We start from the raw sequence: 23,539 nt of genomic DNA on the forward strand, positions 1-23,539 counted from the left end.
GGCATGAAGAAGTTCAAATTGAGAAGGAATAAAGATTAAATTGGAAGACAAAAATACAGTCAAGAATTGATAGAACCGAGTGGAAAAAATCAAAGCAATTAATCCAATTGAGAAATGTTGAATAATTAAAAGATTTAATTTTTCCAATTGGCAATTGGAGTGCATGTGCATGGCATTGCAATATGTGGAAAGCAATTTAAATGGGCCCGCAATTAATTTTCAAAAGTTGGAATTAATGGCTTATGGTGGCGTTAAATTGGAAAAGGATTTCAATTAGAATTGAAAAAGGATTTCTTTAGAATTTTTGGAGAAGAATTCGGTCAACTAGCATTATAAAAAGAGGGCCGCCAGAGGACAAAAAAGGAAAAAGGGCAGACACAAGGCTGGGCAGAGAAGAAGAATAGCGAGAGCAGCAACAATTCAGCTTCTCCATGGCTGTTTTTATTTGTTTTGTTTCTCCCAATTTAAGTATGTCTAGCTAATTTTCTTATACTGAGGTTAAAGATGATACCCTGTTCAATAAAATAATTATCTTTTTATTTATTTAATTCCCTATATATGTTCTTCAATGATTATGATTTTTATTTCACATGATTAATTGGATGTTATTAAAATATTTTCATCAATTCTGTCATGCATTATTGATTGTTAGGATTAATATTCGATTAAATCTATGCTTGAATCTATAAAGTTTATACATGATTATCTTTGATTCTATGTCTTTCATTAAATTGTTTACACAGAGTACTTAGGAAAACTTTGACTCTTTGTTATTCAATATATTTACATAGGACACTTAGATATCATATTATTAATTAGAAAAAAGAACCTGCACAAGATTAATTTTATTTGGGCTTAATTGTTATATCCATGAGATAACATAGATTGATTTCGAGTTGTCACTCTAAAATTGGGGGTTAATGAATATTTAGATAATTACTAGTTGAATAGTGGTGGATTCTGAAACCTTGGTAATTCTTATCTTATTGAATTCTCATTTATTTTAATTGCTTCCTTAGTTTAATTGGTTTAGTTTTCTTAGAAACTCAATTTGGTCAACTAGGTTAGAATTAATATTAATTTTAGATTTAAATTAGACTTTTCAATTTATAACAATCCTTGTGGGATCGACCTCGTTACCACTATTCTATTTCTAAATTCGTGGCTTGTGAGTATATTAAAAATTTTCACAACAGTGACTGTTGATTAAACAATTCATTCTTTATTGTGGGAAATGACTTGGCATCAACACAAAGAATTTAATATTGATTTTGGGCGAAAAAATTAGGCCAGAAGTTAGGTCATTGTTTTGGGCAAGGTTTTTGTTATATTACATAATCATGTAACATACATGATTATGTAACAGCTGTTGGATGAACATCTAAAGATTGTGAAAATTTAAGATAAAAAATCATGTTATTTTCACAACCGTTGGATTTTCATCCAACGGCTGTTGCATAATCATGTATGTTATATGATTATGTAACATAACAATCTTCTTTAGGCAATGATGAGGAATCCACAACAAAGAATTTAATATTATTTTTTCGGGTGGAGAAATTAGCCATTGTCTTGGGTATGGCGCTCAGCAGATGAAGGAAATTTTGTAGCTATAAATTGTTTTCTTAGCCTATAAATAGACTTGTTCATAGCAATGGAAATCATCCCCAAACCTCAGCAATCCGAGAGAGTGAATAAAGAAAAGGATTTTGAGATTTTTTTTTTATATGAAAACTTTTGAGTGAAATTCTTGTGAGGTGTGAATGTTTTTTTGTAAACATTGTAAACTATTCCTCCTTAATAAAATATTTGTAACAACTTTAGAGATGTAGGCATAATTAGCTTAACTCAACCAACAAAGTGTTGGCTCCACTGGCAATAGAGTCCCCTTAAGCGGCTTGATTGGGTTTACTCCCCAGTTCGAGTCGCAGGGAAGTCGCCTTTGTTGGAACAATCTGTGTCTCCCAGTTCGAGCGGGGACTTCTAATATGGGTTGTGGTACGGACTTAAAGGTGCCTCCCACAGTTGGGGCCCTTCCCAGGATATCTCGTGGTTAAGACAAAATAATAATAATAATAATTGGCTGAACTCTATTATCAATTTATGTGTGTTATTATTACACTTTTATTTTGCTTTCATGCAAATATGGTTATAAGGAAATCTTGTGCTCAACAATTTCCCAACATCCAGGAAGGAAGCTGCCTCGATTATAAGAAAATTTACAAAATTATTTGCAACACTACCTTACGTATCACATATGATACCCCGCTTTCAAGCTGGATTTCTTGTCTAAATCTTAAGATGAAATTAGGAAAATGTCATTTTCCTTAAGGAACGAAAAAACAAAAAAGATTATGTTGAGTTTAAGTTTTACATAGCCCAGAACGAGTTTGAAATCACACATCAAGTACGAGGATGTACTATTGGAGATTCTTTCGTCGGAGGCATTTCATGCTCTTTCTTGGCTTCTCCTTCATCCCAAACCTTGATATCTTCACAACTCCCATAAGCCCAACTACAAGCTATAAAGTAGAAGAAATTGACGACACTCAAAATGCAGAGAATCCAATAATAATAATCATAGTGAGCCCTGTTAACATTAGTCGAAACCCAACTCACTTTTCCTCCACTTCCAGTCACACGATTAAGAATTGTCACAATTAAACTCCCAACTAAGTTCCCAACGGCCATCCCAAGCGACAACAGAGCTACACCAATGCTGGACATAGTCTTAGGAAATTGAGAATAATAAAATTCAATTTGCCCAATTGCGTTAAAAGCCTCGGCTAAACCAATGAGGCAATTCTGTGGCACTAGCCACATTGCTGTCAATGCCACAACCCCCTCAGGATTATCAGCTAATCCTTCTCTGATTGCTGCGCTTCGTCGCTTCCTCTCAACCAAAGCTGCAACTGCCATGGCCACACATGAAATTGCTAGGCCAATTCCGATACGTTGCCTGTAGCTGAGTCCTCTTGGTCTGTTGGTAAACTTTGAAAGCAGGGGAACTACAACTCGATCGTAGATTGCTACCCATATGGTCAAAGTGAGTATTGCAAACACACCGAAAGAGCCTGGTGGGATTTTCAGCTTCTCACTGAAGATGTGCCTGTCCATGCTTTTAGCTTGTAGCTGAGGGAATGTATATTGGCTTATGGTTACTGCAATCATGATGCCACTAGACCAAATGGGTAGAACTTTAATTATTGCTTTTAGCTCTTCAACTTGTTTAACTGTGCAAAGTTTCCATGGCTCTATAGCCTTTCCATCTAAGTCCAACTCTTTCTCTCGATTTTGGACTACGCAAGCTCTGTTCAGGAACCTGATGGACCAAACACACACTTAACGATATGATCTAGGGTCGTTTATTACTATGCATATGATATAAAAATTCCATCATAGAGTTGTCTACAAAATGATACCCATAGATAAACACTACCGAATTATAATATAGTCAGCTCACCAATTATAAGTTATATGCTACACAAAACTTTTATTTTGTGCGGAAATTAGCATTTTTTAAAAATGCAAATCTTCACCACGTTGTACAAAGAATTAAGAAAAAAATATTATATGTCAAGTTGTATATGTCCAAAATTGCCTGGTAAGGGAATCATTTGAGCTTTTAAATAGAATATAGGTCCCTTCATTTAATAAGATTATATTTATGGATTGAATAACAAAATATTCTAGGTCAAGTCTTGTGACAAGTGGTATTAGAGTCAAACTCTAATAGTCATAATATGGTGGAACAATTAGGTGTGTTGAACGAAAGAACCAAAGCCGGATAGTGGCTTCATATGAGGAGAAAATATCGAGTCATCCCCTAAATCGATTAATAAAAAGGGATCAGGGTTACTTTAGTCTTTTAAGTTTGGTACCAAAACATCCTAGGCCCAGACACTAACATCATCTGTTAACAATAAGATAAGTGGATTACATGCTGCACAATGTTGATATGAAATTACTGAATTATATACCTCAGTTTCTCTGTTGGTGCAGTAAGCTTTGAACCTTTGTAATAGTACCATCTATCAGCATCCGTAGGTGGGAGAGGCAGGTGTCTGTTCTTCCAGGCTGCGGATATAACTTGGCCAAATCCAGTGAATAAGACCTTGTTTGCTTTTGGTTTAATATATAGTGAAGAACCCAGAAGGAACATTAGTGTAGAAAATAACATGAGGCCTACAGGAACTCCAAAACCTACAACCCAACCAGCTTTGTCCTGAATGTAAACTATGAGTGTGATCGAAGCCATATAGGAGAGTCCAACCGAAGCATAATACCAATTGAAGAAGGTCTGCAATATCCTCTCATTATTGGGATTATCAGGATTGTGAAATTGGTCCGCACCAAAGGCTAATGAGCAGGGCCTAATGCCACCAGCTCCAATTGACATAAGCACAAATGAAGAAAAGAGAAACCCCAGTTGCCGTGGCTTTGCAGCCGGACAAATTTCTATAAACGGGTTGCATTTCGGCGGTCTGGCCGCTGGAATAATGGCTGTTAACCATAGCAGAATCATGCCCTGTGGGAAGGAAAGTACGATTGGTTAATTATATGCATCACTAATCACATTAAAATGGAGAAAGCTGTTGAACAAAATAAAATGGCTTACAAGAAGGGCGGTGAATGTTCCGAGTGCAATGACACGGAAGCGACCCAAGAAAGAATCAGAAATAGAAGCTCCAATAATGGGCAGGAAATTTGATATGGCGCCCCACAAGAATAGAACGTTAGCTCCTTCAGGACCACTCATATGATACTCTAGTATCAAGTAGAATATCATATTAGCATGAAGCCCGACGCCTGCAACCTTCTCAAACGCCTCATTTGCTGCAATTTAAGCTCAAATTTACAGAATTTAGCATCACGAATACCATAAAAAAATTTACTGTTAGCACTCCTCTGTTGGCAGAACCCTATACACTGACTTCAGAATAATAATTAGAACTTACCTATTATAAAAGGCATGGTCCTAAGGCCACCCTTTTTGCTTTTGGTCATCTCTTGATTGGTATTCGTCTCCATCTTCAGCTGCAATGAGCACGGGATCAGCACTGAGAGTTACAATAGCTAAGATAGCCAAAATATGGGCAAGTTCAGAAATAGTTTAGGAATTGTAAAGTTTCGCGGTCTCTCTTTTCCTCAGCCTTAGGACGGCTATTTGGCGTTATATAGCGAAATGAGAATTCTAGGTAACATCACTTCAATTTTACAAATCTTGGAATCAAAAGTAATTAAAGTAGGAAAGTTGTGGGTAAGGTGGCAAAACGGGTCTGACAGGGCGGCTGCATTTCTTGTAAGTGTCGCATGATTATGACAAATTTTAGCTTGATACCGACATGATTCGATTAATAATCTTGTTGGAAGTTCGACTAATTTAATAATATATATTCGAAAACATTATTGAACAATATATAAAGGTTCTAAAATGATTAAAATGGACTTATTTAAGTAACTAGTCACATCAATATATATGAAGAAACATCAACGTACCATACATTTTATGTCATCAAAGTTTAAGTTATAATAAAAATATCTTAGCTTTTGACTTTTAACTCTTGGCTTCTTATTATATTTTATTTAAACTACAAAACTATCCTTAAATATTTAAATATACCAAAATCTCACCCCCCCCCCTTTTTTTTTATCGGAGGTACATGTCCTAAATGAATTATCTTGACAACACAACATGAACATGTGAATAAGAAAATCATATCATAAACAGTTGCTGGGGGTCCAGAAATTGAAACCCAAACACAATAAATTTATATTAATTGACTAATATGATTGACTTGATAAGATCTTATCAATTTAAAAAAAAATAGAGCCATTATTTTGTATCACAATCTAGATCGTGAAAAAAAATAACTTAAAAAAAATTAACAAATCATGATAAGATCAGACGATAAAAATACACTGAATTGGAAAGTAACTAAAGCTCTATTATTTAGTGATTGTTCATACCTACAATCTCTAAGATACCTCTGAGTGTAAAATTAACAGTTAAATGGTCGATGTGCGTTCTTCTTAAATCAATTATAAAAGTTTCAATCTGTCCTATGTGAATTGATTCGACAACATGTTTTGTGCCGTTCACCTATGACTAAAACATGCTAAATTGCCCCTCCGCTCAAAAAACATGCTAAATGCATTGTCAAATAAAAGTTCATTTTTTCACATCTTTTAATTTATAACCGTTAAAACTCTCTCATATATCTACATTTCCATCTACATTGCCTCCATTTAGACTGCCGCTTATTGGTAGATCAATTGGTGGCCTCAACAATTGAGGGGATGAGTTCAAGTTCACTCACATGAGACCCTAAAAAATCCCCCAATCATAATTTATAGACTATAAATGGAGATGTCTTTTCAAATATTATAGATGCACACAATCTCTTGTGGGCGCAAATCGTTATGCTATGCTTTTAATAGAGTCTTAATTTATTTAAGATTAATTGTTGGATGTGGTTCTGGAGATGCAACAAGGCATTTTAAACCACATAAGAATTATCTATGCTTTTTATTTTCTTAATTATAATGGTGGATTAGTAATAATTAATTTGTTTAGATGTAAAATCAAATTTTATCTATAAGGGGAAAAAAATCTTTGAAGTTATTCAAACAGTAAATAAATTAAAGAATCTTCTCCGATGAATGAAATATAAAATTAAAACGATGTACATACCAAGAGTTTTGTTGGCACAGTATGCATATTCAGAACAGACCCAAAAATTAGGTTACATAGTGATTATGACCGTTTGGGATTACTTTAAAGTTTAAACAAATAAAAAAATAATTTTAAAACTTTTAAAATTAATTTTAGTATTTAAGAATTTTTTTAAAAAAATTATTTTTGATAAAGTTATTTCGTCTTACCACAGATTTTGAGAAATATCATGGATTTTAAAAAGCAAGAAGGAGTTGCTTTTTAAAATCTAATTTTAAGAATTATTCTTATAATTTACAATTATATATATATATATATATATATATATATATATCTCAAATTATTTTTATTCAATTAAGAAATAAAATCATTAAATTTATTATTGTTATTACTAATTATATTGAGATAACAAAATAAAAATATATAATTAATAAAAATTATTTATTTTAGTTATCAATTGTTATATACACACACACAAAAATTATATACATATTTGCATGTGTAAATAAATTTTATTGAATATTTTGTCTATTTTAGTCATTTATATTCTTATAATATTTTAACAATGAGAAATTATTAAGTACATTCAATTATTTTTTAAATAAATAATACTTTTAAAAATAAATTTAATAAGTATTTAACCGATTCTTTTAACAGCTGATTATTTCTGTTATACAACTAATAACAATTATTTTACAAAGTATTGCATTACCAAACTGCCCGGCATAGAATTAGAAGATAAGAGGGCCAGCCACTTGATAAAAGTTCAGGCACAGTTCATAGACACGATGAGTCATGTATTTGATAAATAACTTAATCTAATTAATTAAGCTCTTATACATAATAAAGTTTCAGCCCCACAAAATTGATAATATAAATTATTAATTATGCGTACCGTTTTTGAACTAGCCGGCTGGAAAAATGGTCGGACTCGGCGATGGTGGGTTGCTGTTCAAAGCTCAAAATTTTTCCTTTGTTTTCAAGTTATTGGGCTGGCCGCTCTCAGCGACTGTGGTTTTGATGAGTACATAGAGGTGGTGACAGGTGAGTTGGTGGTTTTAAACTCTTTGGCCTACAAATGGAACAAGTAATCAAGTGTGCTGAGATGAAAGGCCAAAAAATTCCTCATGCCATTTCTAGACAAAAAATTCCTCATGCCATTTCTAGCCACACATTAATTAACGAAATCAAAACTCACTTGCTTTTATGGCAACCTTAATTCCTCATTAGTACATTTGGAATGTATAAATTATTTTAAATTCCAACTTGGTTGTGAAATTGTAGTTGACGTAACAAGTCCGAGATGCAACCAAAAGGAGGAAAAAAAATGAATGATTTAGATATTATTAGAGGTGAAATAAATAAATAAATAAATAATGTTTTATGTGTTCATTAGGTCTTCGTATTATTGTAGTAAAGTGAAAGAATGAAATCTTAAATGGCATGGGAGTAAAACATAGCTTCACTTGACCAATTTTTTATTTTTTATTTTTTCACAATACAATTTTTTAATATACTTCCTTGATATTATAGCTATCACTTATGACATGCATGGTCGGGATATTTGGACTTAAAACAAACTGAAATATGTAAAATATTAAAAAAAAAAATCAACTTTCACATACCACGATGAATAAACTAGAAACATAAATGTCTTTAATAAAAATAATAATAATATAATGAACATTGACAAAAGGATGGGGTTATATTGACCCATTAAAATACTATATAAATTTTTGAAAAAAAAATTTATAGAATAATTTCACTCTTATAAAGTTGAGATTGCAAATGATACCACATATGATACTGAGTAAATTATTTAAAATATTAATTAATTAAATGAATATCTAATTAACTAATATTTTTAAATGATTTTAATAGTTAAAATATTGTTACAATGAATGTTATGCTAAACGATTAATGATATTAAGTATTAGTTCAATTTAGTCCAATCTAATCGAGCATGGTATCACTTGGATGCGAATGGATATTCTGTTACAAATTCTCTCGATCCAATTACAAAACTACAAATTCTCAACAAAAACAAGGCAATTCAAACCGTTGGTGGCTCTCTAATTCCAGATGTATCTTCATTTCTTTCTGGCATTTTATCCGTCGGCATTTCTGCCACATCCACAGAAGGTCCATAAGCCCAACAACAAACAAGAAAATATCCGAAATTAACCAAACACATGGCCATTAGAAGCCAGTAGAAATAATCAAGATGACCCTTGTTCAAATTGCTTGGTAGCCAACTCTCCTTGCCATGTTTCCTTGTAATCCTATCAACAATCTTCACCAAAAGGCCTCCTAGTAAGTTTGCAACAGCCATTCCAAGAGTAAAAATAGCCATAGCCATGCTAGACATGCTCTTGGGAAGCTGAGAGTAGTAAAATTCAATCTGTCCAATTGCATTAAAAGCCTCGGCCAAACCAATCAAGCTAAATTGCGGTATTAGCCACATAGCTGACATATCCATCACTTTCTGAGGCTCATCAACCAACCCTTGATCAATTGCAAATTTCCTCCTCTTGTTCTCCACAACTGCAGCCGAAGCCATTGACACTGCGGATAGCAGCAAACCAATTCCCATGCGCATTTTTGGACTAAGTCCCCGGGGATGTCCAGTAAATTTAACTAGAATTGGAACGACTGCTCGGTCATATATGGCAATCCAAAGTGTTACTGTAATAATAGTGAATACTGTGAATGATCCTGCTGGGATTTGGAAGCTTGGAGAGATGTGTCTGTCCATAGTTTTAGCTTGGAGTGTAGCAAATGTCTGTTGGTTTAAGCTAAGTAGAATTATGATCCCAGTAGAGCACATTGGGGTGATCCTTAGCAGTGCTTTCAGTGATTCTACTTGGCCTATGCTGCAGAGTTTCCACGGATTTGATGCTGTCCCATCAGGGTTTAAGTCTTCTTCAGGATTTTCGATCATGCATGCTTTGTTAAGAAACCTGCATACGTAGCAGAACATTAACTTCATTCTGTAATAATGAATTAACTAAAAATTAATCACACCTTAGGTTGTCAGTTGGAGTGACATAGTTTGAATCTTTGGCATGATAGTAATTCACAGTATTTGACGAGGGATAAAGGCTTATTTTTCTAAGGGAAGCAACAATGACTTGAATGAAACTGGTGAACAAGCTCTTGTCAGGCTGCACTTTAATGTAAAGATGAGAACCAAACAAGAACATTAGAGTTGAAAGCACCATTAGAATTGCAGGGACACCGAATCCGATTTTCCATCCTAAATGGTCTTGAATGTAGACAATAATTGTAAATGCGAGCATCCCGGATACACTTGTTGAGGCATAGTACCAGTTGAAGAAAGTCTCCAGTACTCTTTTATTTTTGGGATTGTCTTTGTTGTCTAATTGGTCAGCACCAAAGGCAATGGAACAAGGTCTCACGCAGCCAGCACCAATTGATATGAGAGCAAAAGAGGAAAGCAAGATTGCGAATTGAGCTGGTGTTGCGGAGCTGCAATTGCTGCTAACAAGCTGGTTGCATGGAGCAGGCTTTAGCTGCGGGATCATGGCTGTCGACCATAGAGTAGTCGTGCCCTGTGTGTGACGCCAAATTTAGATGAACAATAATAATAACTGATCATAAAAATTAAGAAAGTAAATAATAATAATACACTTACAAGAAGACTAGAGAAGGAACCAAGAAGAATGACCCAAAAGCGACCCATATAAGAGTCAGCAAGAAAAGCACCCACAATAGCCAAAAAATTGGAAATAGAAGACCAAATGGACAACATGCTTGCTCCATTTGCAGCTTCAACATGGTAACCATTCATCAAGTAGAATATCATATTTGGCAACAGCCCGTAGCTCGCAACCTTCTCAAATGATTCATTCACTGAAACGTTTGTTGTATTGGACAAATTAATTATTATCAAATTATATATAAATGAACCTGTATAAAACTTGCGTACATGCATGTAGAGATCATATTTTAATAGTAATATTTTTACCTATGATGAAGGGCATGGTTCTGAGGCCACCCCCTTCAGGTTTTGAAGGTGGTTGTTTTATCTGTTGATGTGGGGAAGCTTCCATTTTCTTCTCTGAATCTCTTTGCGGCTTCATTTCTTCCATTTTATATGCACTTGTCTTATCTTACTACAAACTAACACTTAGCTACCTGCAGCTTTGAGCATGACGGTATTTAAAGAATATATACGCTTGTCTATCTTATAGCACTAGTGCTGCAATTATTTTAATATAGTTTATGACCCGCGAATACAATTTGATGTAAGTGTTGATTATATTTGAAAATGTTTCACTTTAATGTGTGTGGTGTAAATTATACCTCATAATAGAGTCAACAAATGACAGCCTTTGTTTATTAGCACTAAGACCTTTATATCTATGATTAGCTATTTTATATTCCAGAATATATCTGCCTTATAAATTCATGCACATTTTTATTAGCACACGACTAAAAATAAATAAATAAATAAACTAAATTAAAAATTCATGCGCCCTTCCAAAGCATAAGTTGAAAATTGCTCATTCCGTATCTTCTGATTTTATTGCTACACATCAGGAAGAATTACAATGCTTTCACATAGCCTGATATTACAATGGTCCTATACAATGCTACAATATATGTACACTTTACAATACTGCTCCTGAATTAATACAAAGAATGTTATTTGAACAAGGCAAAAAATTTCTGTTAAATTTGTTCTGCTTTCTGTTGTTCCTCCAGCTAAATTCGCTGTCTCAAGTTTAAAAGCATCATGCTCTTTTTAGCTCAGTCCCCATGCCTGAATAAGAAGATAGTATTTGGTACATTTTAATATCTAGAACCAACGTTAAACTCATTGGAATTATAAACATAAAAGAAGACAAAATATAATTACCTGAATCCTGCCATCAGAAGTTCCAATCACCAAAAATTCTTCATTGTCATCAAGAGCCATGCATTGCACCTTGCCGCTTGTACCAGTTTGGAGTGTTTCAATTCTAATTTGCCTTTTCTGATCCCATATTTCCACGGTTCCTCCCTTGCACCCCAAGTAAACCAGTTCTGAGCTTACAACCATGGCCCGAACTTCTGACAACGTTGGGAGTGATCCAACCATATTGTAATTTGAAGTGCTCCACATCTTTGCAGAACAGAATTAGAAATTGTTGGTTCAAAAAATTCCAAGCAGAAGAAATCCGAATTGAAGTAAATGATTCATTTACTTATGCTATAATTGTTTTAGTTTGGCTACATTTTGTGATGATTCAATGTTTCGAAAAACAAAAGATAATTGCTTTGCACGTAGAAATACCTTCACTGCTGCACCATCTAAGCTAGTGCTAGCTGTATATACGAGACCATTGTGAACTTGCAGTGCATGGACAGGATTTGCCTTGCCTAGTAATTTTCTATGACCAGTTTGAATGGTAGCGAATGTCCCTGTTGCTAAATCAATTTCCTGAACACCAAAGTTTATGTTAATTAAAATTTAAATATTAAGGGGGACATTGTTTGTGACAAAGAGCTTTTATCGCATACAAAGAAAATCTCATACCTGAATAGCACCATCCTGGCAGCCGCAGTACACTTTTCCCTGTACAAGAGCCAAACACTTTGGATACTTGCTGGAGTTCAACAATTTTGTTTTTCCATTCCGTAAGTGAACCTAATGGGAAATTGAGAAGGTCAGATTCATATACATCTTCATGCAAGTCGTTTGTCCATATATGGACATAATGAGAGCGCACACAAGTAACCATAAATCTTAATGACGGTTAGAAAGACAAGCTATGAACAAATTAAAACACTGGCTCAATTTACAGAAACGATACACAGCTAAAACTGGAGATAAGATGATGATAATTAAAACTGAAGAAATTCCAACTTCTGTAAACTTTCAAATTCAGACAGAGATGCGTTTGATGGGTGGTAGCATTAGTTGATGGCAGAAAAAAGGATGGAATATTTTATTAGATACCTTGATACCGGCTCCTTGTGGAATGAAGCATAAAATGCTATTAGAAACCGCTAGATTTTGAATTTGATCTTTTATATCATGGACTTGTACGCAATGTATCTCTTCATTGCCAATGGACCAAACCTATTATCAGGAGTAAAAACTACTTTAGTCTACAACTTGAATAAATATAGCATAAGTAAATGAATCATTTGAGCGCACCCTTGCAGTTTTATCCAACGAACCACTATATAGCATTTCCCCTGACTGCAAAATGGCCAGGCCAGTTACTGCCTTCGTATGTTCTCGAATTTGTTGGATGAGATGAAGAATGCTACCTCTACCAGTCCAGACCTTCAGAATTTGAGAAACAAAAGAAAAACTCAAATTTCATAAATTTCACTCCTGCGGCTTCAGAAAAGTTAAAACTCTTTTCTTAAAGTCACAAATGGCTCACTTTAGTTAATTTTTTATTCAAGATTCCTTTTGGCTTAGGAATGAAGAGACTCACCTTTATAGTTCCATCTGAATGGCCAGAAAATATCTTGTCTCTGAAGCAGGCTATAGAAAGCACTTTCCCATTTTCACTGGAATCTACATGAACCAATTCTCTATGATTCCAGAAGTCCTGCTACCAAATAAGCATAAGTACAATACTTTATTCTGTTTGGGGAGTATAACATATAGAAGTGCACTGACTTACAGCGCTGGAGTCGTGTCCATTGGAAAGAACTTTCACCATTTCAAATGCCAAGGGAGAGTATTTCCTTAATTCTCTAAGTCCTTTCATTATATCCTTCATATGGATATTTATATCACGCAACCCCTCTGAAATAAACAATGTCAAGATTCATCTCATTCAGAACTAATTCTGAAAGAAGAACAGGAGTTGAAATGCCGGTAGTGTATAGACCACTAATATCCTCACAGAAAACCTTGCCAATAGGTAAAATGATTCTACAGTATGGAGATATTACAGTGAATAATAGCATAGGGACTGCAAATAGAATCTTTTGTAATTCATAACATCTGAAAATTAGTTAGTTTAATATTAAGTGGCATCGGTTACATGATTCACGAATAATCTGTATAATAGCCGCTTTTTCTGTTTTTGTTTACTCTGCAATATTTCCCACTGTTTGACCTTGTGTTTCTATTACTGCAACCGACAAGAAAGTGGCATGATTTTGGGTTAAGCAGAAATAATAGACAAAAATAATCATTAAAATTGCAACTTACGAGGGTCTTGGGCGAAGCTGTTGAGAGCGAGCAGTGATAGGGCTCTGTCATCAATGTCGTTTGCAGATTTGAATGCTGATATGAAGCGCTTAAGTAAGGAGACCCTTGCTGCTCCAAGTATACCAGTGTCTGGAAGAAAATTGAGCATGTATATGAGCCATGTTGCTGACTCAAAGCATGCAGAATACAACTCTGCGAATCTACTGTTTAAGCCTTCTTCTAAAGCCTCAAACAGCAGACCAAAATCATGGCTTACTAGAACCAACGCCATTTTTCTTTCCCAATCATCTGCTGTTTTCTCTTCTTCCTGGAGAAGAGAAATAAAAATTAATTGTGACAAATGATAAATAGCACAAATATCTTAGTATCAGCTAGTCCATAAAATATGCAGAAACTATAAAACAGTAAGCATGAGTTTTAATCTTGAGACAATGTCGAAAATTTTTCAAACGACTCACAGAAGTATCATCATCCTCTCCACAAATATTGCCAATCTGCTCCGTTCGAGTTAGATTTTTGTAACTTTTACCAACCCCTGCACGTTTTAGAAGCATAGCCCTTGTAAGGGACTTCCCGGAGGTAGTGAATCTCCCTTGCAGTGACACAATTGTCTTTGCAGCTGCTAGTTGGGTAGCTGGGTAGTCAGAATTTCTGAGGCAAGAAATAAGAGTATCTATTGCCTCTTCACGGTATATACTCATCTTTCTGGGCTCAGCCTACAAACCAAGATACCAGTCATTAACTATAAGTACCACAGATGAACTTAACCATCCAAGCAATTGTCGAGAAGTAAGCAATAGCATCATTCAGTAAATTTGATATCTCGCTATTCAGATATCAAGACAAAGATAGATCCAAACCAGCAAATCAAGCTGAAGCAGAAGACCCGCGACAACAGGGCATTGGTCATGGTTAGCTGTTTGTAGATAAACAAGGAGGGTGTGCATTGAACTGTAAGTGCCTTCATCCTTAATAATGTGGAGAATTTGCTCATTAAATGTTCTCCTGGAGAAAACGAAACACATTAATCAACCATAAAATTGGAAATATACGAGGTATGAAGGCATTCACATACTGATAAATAAATACCTGTTTAATTTTACTAACTCAGAGAGAAAACAAACAATCTCAAACCGTTCTCCATCGCTTGCCGCCATGAAGCTTTCCATAACAGGAGCCAACTCAGCTTTATCAGCAATGGAGTTTCTGCACTTCCCATCCTCCTGCATGCATCTCAATAGGATTCCAACTGCTGCAATCCTTTCCTCCGCCCATTCGGCTTCCAAGCTGCTAATAACGCTTTCAAACACCTTTGATGAAACAATTGTATTAGCAATTGAAGACACGATGCTTTCTTCACTGTCCCCAATCATCTGCCCCAACAAAAGTACTGAAATTGATTTGGGCTTCAAACACATCTTGAGAAAATCCTCTTCTTTCTTCTTAATAACCGTCATTAAGGATTCCATCATGTCCATCTCTATTAAGGTCCTAGTGGATGGTCTCAATAGATATATCAACACAACTGCCTCAAGCAAACCTTTCTTGAAAAGAGCCACAATACACTCAACATCGGATTCAACTCTTGTAAGTGTGTGAATCACAGATTTATCCCTCGACCCCAGCTCAGATAAGAGAAATATTGTCGCTTCCAGTACCCGAGGATCAACAGAATTGAAAAGAATCTCCACGAATCCATTGATAACCGCGGGCTTGGAGAGCATAATTTGAATATCCAGTTCCATACTTGCTTCCAGCCAGCACCTTTCAATTTGAAGCACAGCCATTTCAGACTCATTCAGAATCTCCGACATACAAAGACTAGTAATCGCATGCTTTAGCTCAGTGATTGTCCCATCAATCGTGGCTTGGCTTATGACACTGTTAGGAGAATTCGAAGGCACAATTGACTTCGACATTGGCTCAGAGTGAGACAAGTCTAAACCTCCAGGGTTCTGTTCTTGCCAACTTGCAATTAGCCTTTTAAGTACATAGTTAGTTTTTGGTAGCTGAGTACTACTCAGCTTCTGGCGTGTAATTGGGCAACTTGAGTTTCCCCTTTCAATCCATTCTTGTATTGCTCTACGCTCATAGGTCTGCCCTGTCTCTAGAGTTACAGGATCATCAAAGATGTGTGTAGTTATGGGACAAACAAAGTCCTTAGGAGGTGTATGCTTTCCAATGCCAGGAGGGTTATCAGCATCTGCCATTATTAGATGATCTGGAGAACTAATAATAATACAAAGAATAATCCAAATATCAGAAACATAAAAATACACAAATATAAAAGATGAGGATGAGTTGTTCTCAATGACATATACCAACTCGATTCTACAAAAATGGGCTGTTTTTGTTTCCGAATTTGTCTCTGTCTAGGCTCCAACGATGCCATTCTTATGTTCTTTTGCTACATGACAAGAAAGACATCATTTTAAATTAAGATTACAGCATAGTTAAATCAGTCTAGAAATGAAATAATTTTTTTCTTCTTGTTACTACCGACTAATTACCTCGTCAGTTGCTTCGGCGTCAGAATCTGAAGAAGAATAAGAAGAATTATTCAAATGCTTGTCCAATGAAGACTCAATTTCAGAATCAAAATGTAAACCTGGCGATGTTTTCAATTCCTCAGCAGCTGCAGCAGTATTATGGGACTCTGCGTGGCTGCTATTTAGAGGCACTCTTTGTGGATAAAATGAATGAGAGTGAGACTTGGATTTGATGCTGCCACCGTTGAACGTGAACTGAACTGATGACTTTTCTCTTTCAGACCATATTGGCTGCACCATTGAATTCAGAGACACCACCACGTCAAACGTTTCTGTCAAGTAAGAACGAAGACTTTTGGAGCAATTATTTTCACGTGGAGTTTGAATGATTCAAAGAATGTAATTGACACAATAATTATGTTCAAGGTGAAATACAGGCGTTTAGTTTGACCTCATTGACTTCTTGTGTCGTTAGCCTATTGCTTATAATATATTCATTATAAAATCATGCAAGTTGGAGGAGAGAATCCAATCGCATTTTTCGTGCAAATTTATTTTCTGGCGTTAACGAATACGACACTTGTTGGAACTAAAAGCCAAAGAGCTCTAAGGAACCCACTAGTCAAAAAGTCCAAAAAAGGATTAATCACATCAACTCAAATAATTATTTAATTATTTTTAATATGAAAAAAAAGTTAACAGGTTCAAATTAACTTTAGTGAAAATTGAGGAATGCGCAATAGAAAAATACTAAAATTTAATGCCAAAAATGAATATTTAGATATTGAAATTACAAATTTATCTTAATAAGAAAATCATGGGAGGAAAAAAGGGTTAAATAATTTGTTTAAAAAAAAAACACTAAAGCATTACATTATACCGTCCGTTTTCCAATTGGAGTTCCTCCGATTTGATATTTTCATCTTGTTTCTGATGCAATTGATCAGCACCGCCAACTTTCTCAATCTTCCTTAAAACTACTGATGGTGGAGTAACAATAATCAATCCGCTATCATCACTATTTTCCAAGACTTGTTTAAAGTAACTAGCAAAAACCCTACAATTCTCGTCAAGAAGCTCCTCATAATTTCTCTCCAACTCTTTCAACTCCGAAGCTTGACTCCCACTCATTTTTGACAGTAGCTTTGCGCACGGAACAACCACAGAAACATCATCACTCATCGAATTCTCATCATTGCTTTCATCATCATCATGATCATATGATGACTGCAAGGACGACAAAGAAGATGATAAAATACTTGATCGTTGTTCATTGTGCCAGTAAAGAACAGGAAGAAGATGGACAAGAAACAACTCCTCGAAAAGCACCGGCGCAATCTCTGATCGAGCGAGGGAAGGTTCTAGAGAGAATAGGTTTAGTAAAGTGAGGGATGCGTTGATGGGTTGGTTGCAAAGATGGTGAATGAGGGATACGAGGAAAGAGGAGAAGGGGTTTTGTGGGGGGTTTGATGATGATGATGAGAGGAGGAGGCGTTTGGCGAGGAGGAGAGCGGAGGATTGGATGGATGGGCTTGCGGTGATGGTGGTGGTGCTGATGGCGGTTTCAAGAGTTTCAGCTGCCAATATAATGTTAGATTGGTTTGAGGGTGGGATTTTGCTGCGGAGAGTGGAAAGAAGTCTGTGGCAGAGCTCGGGCTGGGCAAGGGTTTTGGAGATAAACGTTGCGGTGTGCTGGAGGATTTCTGATGAGGTGGTGGCGGCGGCAAAGGCATCCATGGTGGTGGTGAAAGTTTTAGGAGGATTACGGTGATGGGGCAGGCAGTGTGGAATTGGTGAGTTTTGGGAGTGATTTTACAGATATTATTGCACCTATTTTTTATGCTGGCGCGAAAACTGTGGGACGGCGCTTGTGAAATGACTAATTTGACCATTTCAGCTTTTGTTGTTAGGTCTAAGAGTCCTCTTCTAATAATAATTAGGGTTCCTACCAACGTTACAAACTTCAAAACACGAAATTATGGCATCCAAGTGTTTAATTCTCTTGTCTTTTAATATTATTATTTAACTCTTTGTAGTTTGGTCAATTGATTTTTAAGTAATTTTATTTAACTGATCACATAAACTCTAATTTAAAAAATGTAAAGAGTTAAACAATAATTTTTAATATAAATTAAATAATCTATTAAAATGAAGGGATCTTTCATTGAAAAATCTTTTTATTTTTCATTCTAATTTTTAACAAAATAATCGGAAAATGAAGAGGGCAAAACTGTAATTATACTGCTTTGAATTTTCACTGCAAAGTGAATCCAGATAAGCAAGAAGAATGGGGCCTGTTGCCGCTCAGGCCGGATTGACTTTACGTGCGTCCTTAAGTCGTGACACGTGGAATACTCTATGGACTACTATGCATTAATTAACTCGGTCTGCTAAATAATTAAGTTGAATTGGTTATGCCTGAGAAATTTAAACAAAAACGTAAAATTCCTTGCTTGCTTCTTTTGTCTGAATTCATTTTTTATTATAACAAAAGCTCACCTAATGTCGATTGGATTTAGAGCTATAACAAAAGTTCTGTTTCAAAATCACAACATTGTTGATCAATTTGTTTTATTGCACGTATTCATTCAATCAAATTCATTAAAATCATCAATAATTAAGATTATCATCAAATTTATTTGAAGATTGAAGCTTTAACTTTAGTGTTGAGCAAAAGTTTTTTTATTGAGATTTTTATATTATTGTTATAACAGGAATAAAATAAATTGTAATTAAATCTTAACTATATACTTATATAAATGCACTCATATTTCATTATGAAAAGCTCAACTCAATTCTAGATGCAATTCTTGGCGTGAATTAACTAGTTCGAACTGACTCATTTGAGATATAAATAGTTCTGCTTTTGCTAGTCTTTGTAATGTTGATTATATTCACATGGAAAGCCGCAATCACAACACAAGTGTTAGACTATTGAGCTTACCAGCAACATCATACATTAATTGACTAAAAGTTCGTAATAGGGATTTGTATAAACTGTTAGCAAACATGTCTCTTTTCTTAATAAAGATTTGTAAATTATAAGTCATAGGGTATTTTCTTGATTTTTTTTAATAATTTTCTTATTCAAGAGGATTTTTATTTAAAGAATAAATAATTTTTTCTTTAGGATTTAACTTATTAAATGAGCAACACAACTAGTATAAGAAAAGAGGTATTTCTCCTACAAGAAATAATCATTATCAATAAGAAAGTTGGATTTATTTCTTTATATAGGATAACACAACAATCAATTCTGTGTGAGTAGATAATTTCAATGTAAGAAAAATTGAAAGTCTATTGAGAGATTGAATGTTATTAAAGTTTTGAGTGTGAGGAAAAGTACTAAAGTGGTTTTAATAATTTTTTACATTGTGAATTTTTCTCTAGTCATCTTTTGTAGCTGTGGTTTTTTATCAATAAAGGAATTCTCCAAGTAAATTCTTATGTTATATGATTAATTTTATTCTCTATTTTTTTATTTATTATTTGTTTGATATTTTTTATTGCAAAATCTTGGGTGGAATTAAAATGCTCTCACATAAACAAATAATATCTCACAGCTCGCAATAAGCTGGATCACAGAACAATGATGACGAAGAGAATAAGGTGAGAATCCAAGCATAGCAGCAACTCAAAACCCCCCCAAAAAAAAAAGGGGGGGGGGGGGGGGGGGGGGGGGTTGGGGGTTGAACACGGCAGCAGAGCCTCCACAACCTAACTCAAACAGTGAACGAAACGCAATAAAGGGGACGTTTTGCTGGTGACATAGAAGAGCAACTGCTGCAGTTTCCATGTTAACTGCAGTAGGATTTCAAGAATTTTCGACATGCTTTATTGTCAAGAAAGACATTAGCACTAATTCCCCTTTCGACACTCACCACATGAGGTGGTCTTGCCAAGCAAGTTTTATTCACTAGACACTAATTTAGGATTGGGAAAATTTGGGTCCGGGTCTGGGTATCGCAATGTCCGGAACTAGTCCAAATGTAATTTTTAGATACACGGACCGGATTTTAATCCGGGTACCCGGATTTTTTATTTTTTAATATTTTTTTTTGTAATTTTATAAGTCTAAAATTTATTTCAATAAATTTGCCATGAAAATATAAACTTTAAGTGTTTAAAAATTTAGATATGTGTAATATATGAGTCAAATAAATATAAATATTTAAAATAATAAATATTTTTTAATTTTTTTAATAAAATCCAGGTTCTGATCCAGGTTTCGAGTTTATCAAGTGATGCCTAAGAACCAGCCCGGCTTCATACTCGGGCCAAGTATTACCCAGCCCACAATGCCCGGGCTAGCTCATTGTCAGGCCCATCTCCATTCCTCTGCTTATATTACATATTAAGGATCGAGAAGTCTAAGAGGAGAGAATTTTAGCATTTGAAACAAGGAAATTTATACTATTTTTATTGTAAATTTCTAAGTGGTTTTTTTTGTGATTTAATTGTTAGGAGTATTCAGAATCTAATATGATCCGTTCAATCCGTCAGATCCGTAGAAATTCGATCCATAAAAATCCAATCTGTGGATTGGTGGATTGGATTGGAATGAAAATTTAAAAATCCGCAGTTGGTGGTAAAATCCGCAAAAAAAAAAAATATTTATTTAATAAAAAAATAAAACTTGTAAATATGGTATTATACTTGCTAATAAACAAATAAGTTAAAATATAGTTATATTAACACCATATTATATCTTATTTGATAATAATATAAAATTAAATTAAATAAATAAATAAAATAGCTTCCTACGCAGTTAATTTTCATGCACTGATCTAAACAAATGAATTTTTTTCTTTTTAGTGCGTTATATTTTAAAAATTTGAATGTATTTTCTAGATTTATTTAAACAATTAATTTATTTAAATCTTATTTAATTTTGAATTTGATCGGTAGTAAAATTATTTTTATATAATTTTTTTATTTAGTTAGTTTGTGGAGTTTTAGCCTGCAAATCAATCCGCAAAATGGTGGATTGGATATGGATTGGGTTAAATCCGCATCCGCTCTACAAATGTATGGATTAGATTTGGATTGAATTTCACCAATCCATGGATTAAATTAGATTAAAAGTTTATAATTCACAAAGTCATAAATCGGATATGAATTGATATTCAATCTGTAAAATCCGATCCACAAACACCCCTATTGATTGTTAAAGTAATAAAACTACATAAGAGATGCCACTCCCCAATGCAACCAAGCTGGTGCAAGTTCGAGTCTTTAACTTATGATTGAAATTTTATTTTCCTTCTCATTTAGTAGGGGTGGAGCAGATAAATCCCAGAATATAAGTGGAGTTAATAGATTTAATTTAGTTTAGTTTTGTATATTCTAGATTGTAAAATATATGCAAATTTTTAATTGTAGAAACATATTACTATTTAAAAATAATAATAAAATACAAAAGAAAAGTTATAAAATTTAGGTATCTGCCAAGTCCAAAGTCTTGTATGGGCCCACTATTGGGGGATAGTTACGTCTCCAATTTGAAGCTGAGGATTTTAGGGTGGGCAAAAAAGCTCAGGACAGTCCATGCTCGTTCAGGTCTGCAGGCTTCAGCGACAAGGGCCCAAGAAAAAAAGCTCGGGCCAGGTCCAGACCTACTATTTAAATTTTTTTTAATAAATTAGAATAATATAATTAAAATTGAAAAATAATTTAAATATAAAAAATAAAACTTAAATTCTTAACTTATAAATCAATGATGATTCAAAAAAATTAAAATTATGACATTAAACTCTCTCTTTTGTGTTAATTAATTAAGAGAGCGTTTGAATTAATTAAAAAATTCAGAATAAAAAAAAATTAAAGTTATGAGCTTTTATTTGCTTTATTTATTATTTTACTTTGAAATATTCATTTTCTTTAATTTAACTATGATTATAATAACTTATTGATCATTAATCTATTTCAAATTTATAATAATTTAAAACTTTTTAAAAATAAATAAAGCTTATGTTCAGCCCAGACCCTCTCGCTAACTTGGGCTTGGGCCTGGGCTTGAAAAAGCTCAGCCCAAGCCCACTATTTGCCATCCCTAGAGGATTTGCATTTCCAGCAATTCCATGTTCCTTTCACCTATAAATAAGCTTAGCATTAACTGTGTAGCTGTGCTTACATTAAGCTATTCATAATTCCAATGACAATCTTTATAATTGGTGTTAAGAGTAGGGTTATTTACATTCTAAAAATTAATTTAAATATTATTATTTAATAAAAAAATTATTATAACAATACTCATCAGCCGAATTATTATTAAGGACAATTTATTATAACTTAATAGTACATAATTATTTTCAACATCGGTATAACACACGCATTATTGAATGTACAATTCTCATATCTTAATCAATACCTAAATGAACAATGAGGAAATCAATATTAAAAAAAACTTGACTAAAAAGTATGCGTAATAATACTCTTGTTTTTCAAAAATAAAATAAATATCCATTCAAAATTTTGAAATAAATGAAAATAAATATAAGTACAATTCTCTTCTTCTTCTTTTGATTTTTATTTTTTCTGATAGTATTTATACAATTATTATTATTATTGTTATTATTATTATTATTATTATTATTATTATTATTATTATTATTATTATTATTATTATTATTATTATTATTATTATGTTGATGTTGTCATCGTCGTCGTTGTTCTCATTGTAAGTTATTTGGTGTGCAAAATTTCAATATTGAACATAAACGAATAAAATTCATAACTATAATTGTGTTGGTAATTTTTTCACAATTTGACTTGATTATGTTGTTGTAAGTATGGTTAAATCTATTAAAATTAGGTTATTGAATAGTTTTATTGGTGTCCTAAGTGATTAAAGTTAATTAATTTAAATAGTTTAAGTAAGAAATTTGTATAGAATTCTAAAGAGTGTATTAAGTGAAACTTATTTTTTTAAAACTAGTATAAAAGTATATAAAGTAATAAAGTATTCAAAATAAATTTATAGTGCAAAATAGCCCCACCTTCAGTGTTAATAGTCATAATTATGAGGAATTAAGGATTATCCATATAATGCACACAAACCATGCTTAGTCCTATCATGACAATAGATAAAAATCATCTCATGATCTGAGCTCTCATAAGTTTTTAAAAATCTTATGTCATGTGTCTTTAAGTGATAGTGTATAGATATGATTTAACTTCTTTATTTTCTTT

General features: G+C 33.7%; 3 protein-coding genes and 1 pseudogene across 4 annotated transcripts; 1 reads left to right on the forward strand and 3 right to left on the reverse strand.

Moving 5' to 3' along the window:
• LOC112101590 overlaps positions 1–23,539 on the forward strand; it is a 56,095-nt pseudogene that overhangs the window by 25,635 nt on the left and 6,921 nt on the right.
• Positions 2,116–7,658, reverse strand: LOC18055970 (protein NRT1/ PTR FAMILY 1.2). 2 transcript variants are annotated; one of them, XM_006451140.2, is made up of 5 exons: positions 7,572–7,658; positions 4,959–5,037; positions 4,619–4,836; positions 3,981–4,528; positions 2,116–3,322 (listed from the first exon to the last, which is right to left on the reverse strand). In XM_006451140.2, exons 2-5 carry the CDS (start codon positions 5,029–5,031, stop codon positions 2,404–2,406), a joined length of 1,758 nt encoding a protein of 585 aa, XP_006451203.1. In that variant the 5' UTR covers positions 5,032–5,037; positions 7,572–7,658; the 3' UTR covers positions 2,116–2,403. The 2 variants fall into 2 exon arrangements, with proteins under 2 accessions (XP_006451203.1, XP_024048066.1); XM_024192298.1 differs by lacking the exon at positions 7,572–7,658 and adding an exon at positions 5,971–6,001.
• LOC18055971 (protein NRT1/ PTR FAMILY 1.1) lies at positions 8,730–10,788 on the reverse strand. The gene is made up of 4 exons (XM_006451141.2): positions 10,665–10,788; positions 10,332–10,549; positions 9,701–10,248; positions 8,730–9,636 (listed from the first exon to the last, which is right to left on the reverse strand). The coding sequence occupies exons 1-4, from the start codon at positions 10,786–10,788 to the stop codon at positions 8,730–8,732; spliced, it is 1,797 nt and encodes a 598-aa protein (XP_006451204.1).
• Positions 11,188–18,100, reverse strand: LOC18055972 (putative E3 ubiquitin-protein ligase LIN). The gene is given in 15 exon segments (XM_024192299.1): positions 11,188–11,462; positions 11,559–11,804; positions 11,976–12,122; positions 12,219–12,329; positions 12,642–12,764; positions 12,843–12,974; positions 13,132–13,248; positions 13,324–13,448; positions 13,860–14,166; positions 14,318–14,575; positions 14,720–14,864; positions 14,949–16,190; positions 16,306–16,358; positions 16,361–16,639; positions 17,222–18,100. Coding segments are annotated over 15 exon segments (4,167 nt in total). The 5' UTR covers positions 18,086–18,100; the 3' UTR covers positions 11,188–11,444.

This window comes from Citrus clementina, unplaced genomic scaffold, assembly GCF_000493195.1.
Source record: "Citrus clementina cultivar Clemenules unplaced genomic scaffold, Citrus_clementina_v1.0 scaffold_1, whole genome shotgun sequence".
NCBI classification, from domain to species: Eukaryota; Viridiplantae; Streptophyta; class Magnoliopsida; order Sapindales; family Rutaceae; genus Citrus; species Citrus x clementina.

Bases quoted from the DNA above. Each gene is read 5' to 3' on its own strand.
- LOC18055970 (XM_006451140.2), bottom strand. From the start codon at position 5,031: ATGGAGACGAATACCAATCAAGAGATGACCAAAAGCAAAAAGGGTGGC. The intron at 4,837-4,958 runs GTAAGTTCTAAT...CTTAAATTGCAG, and splicing joins GACCATGCCTTTTATAATAG to CAAATGAGGCGTTTGAGAAG. The intron at 4,529-4,618 runs GTAAGCCATTTT...TCCTTCCCACAG, and splicing joins GAACATTCACCGCCCTTCTT to GGCATGATTCTGCTATGGTT.
- LOC18055971 (XM_006451141.2), bottom strand. From the start codon at position 10,788: ATGGAAGAAATGAAGCCGCAAAGAGATTCAGAGAAGAAAATGGAAGCT. The intron at 10,550-10,664 runs GTAAAAATATTA...CAAACGTTTCAG, and splicing joins AACCATGCCCTTCATCATAG to TGAATGAATCATTTGAGAAG. The intron at 10,249-10,331 runs GTAAGTGTATTA...CGTCACACACAG, and splicing joins GTTCCTTCTCTAGTCTTCTT to GGCACGACTACTCTATGGTC.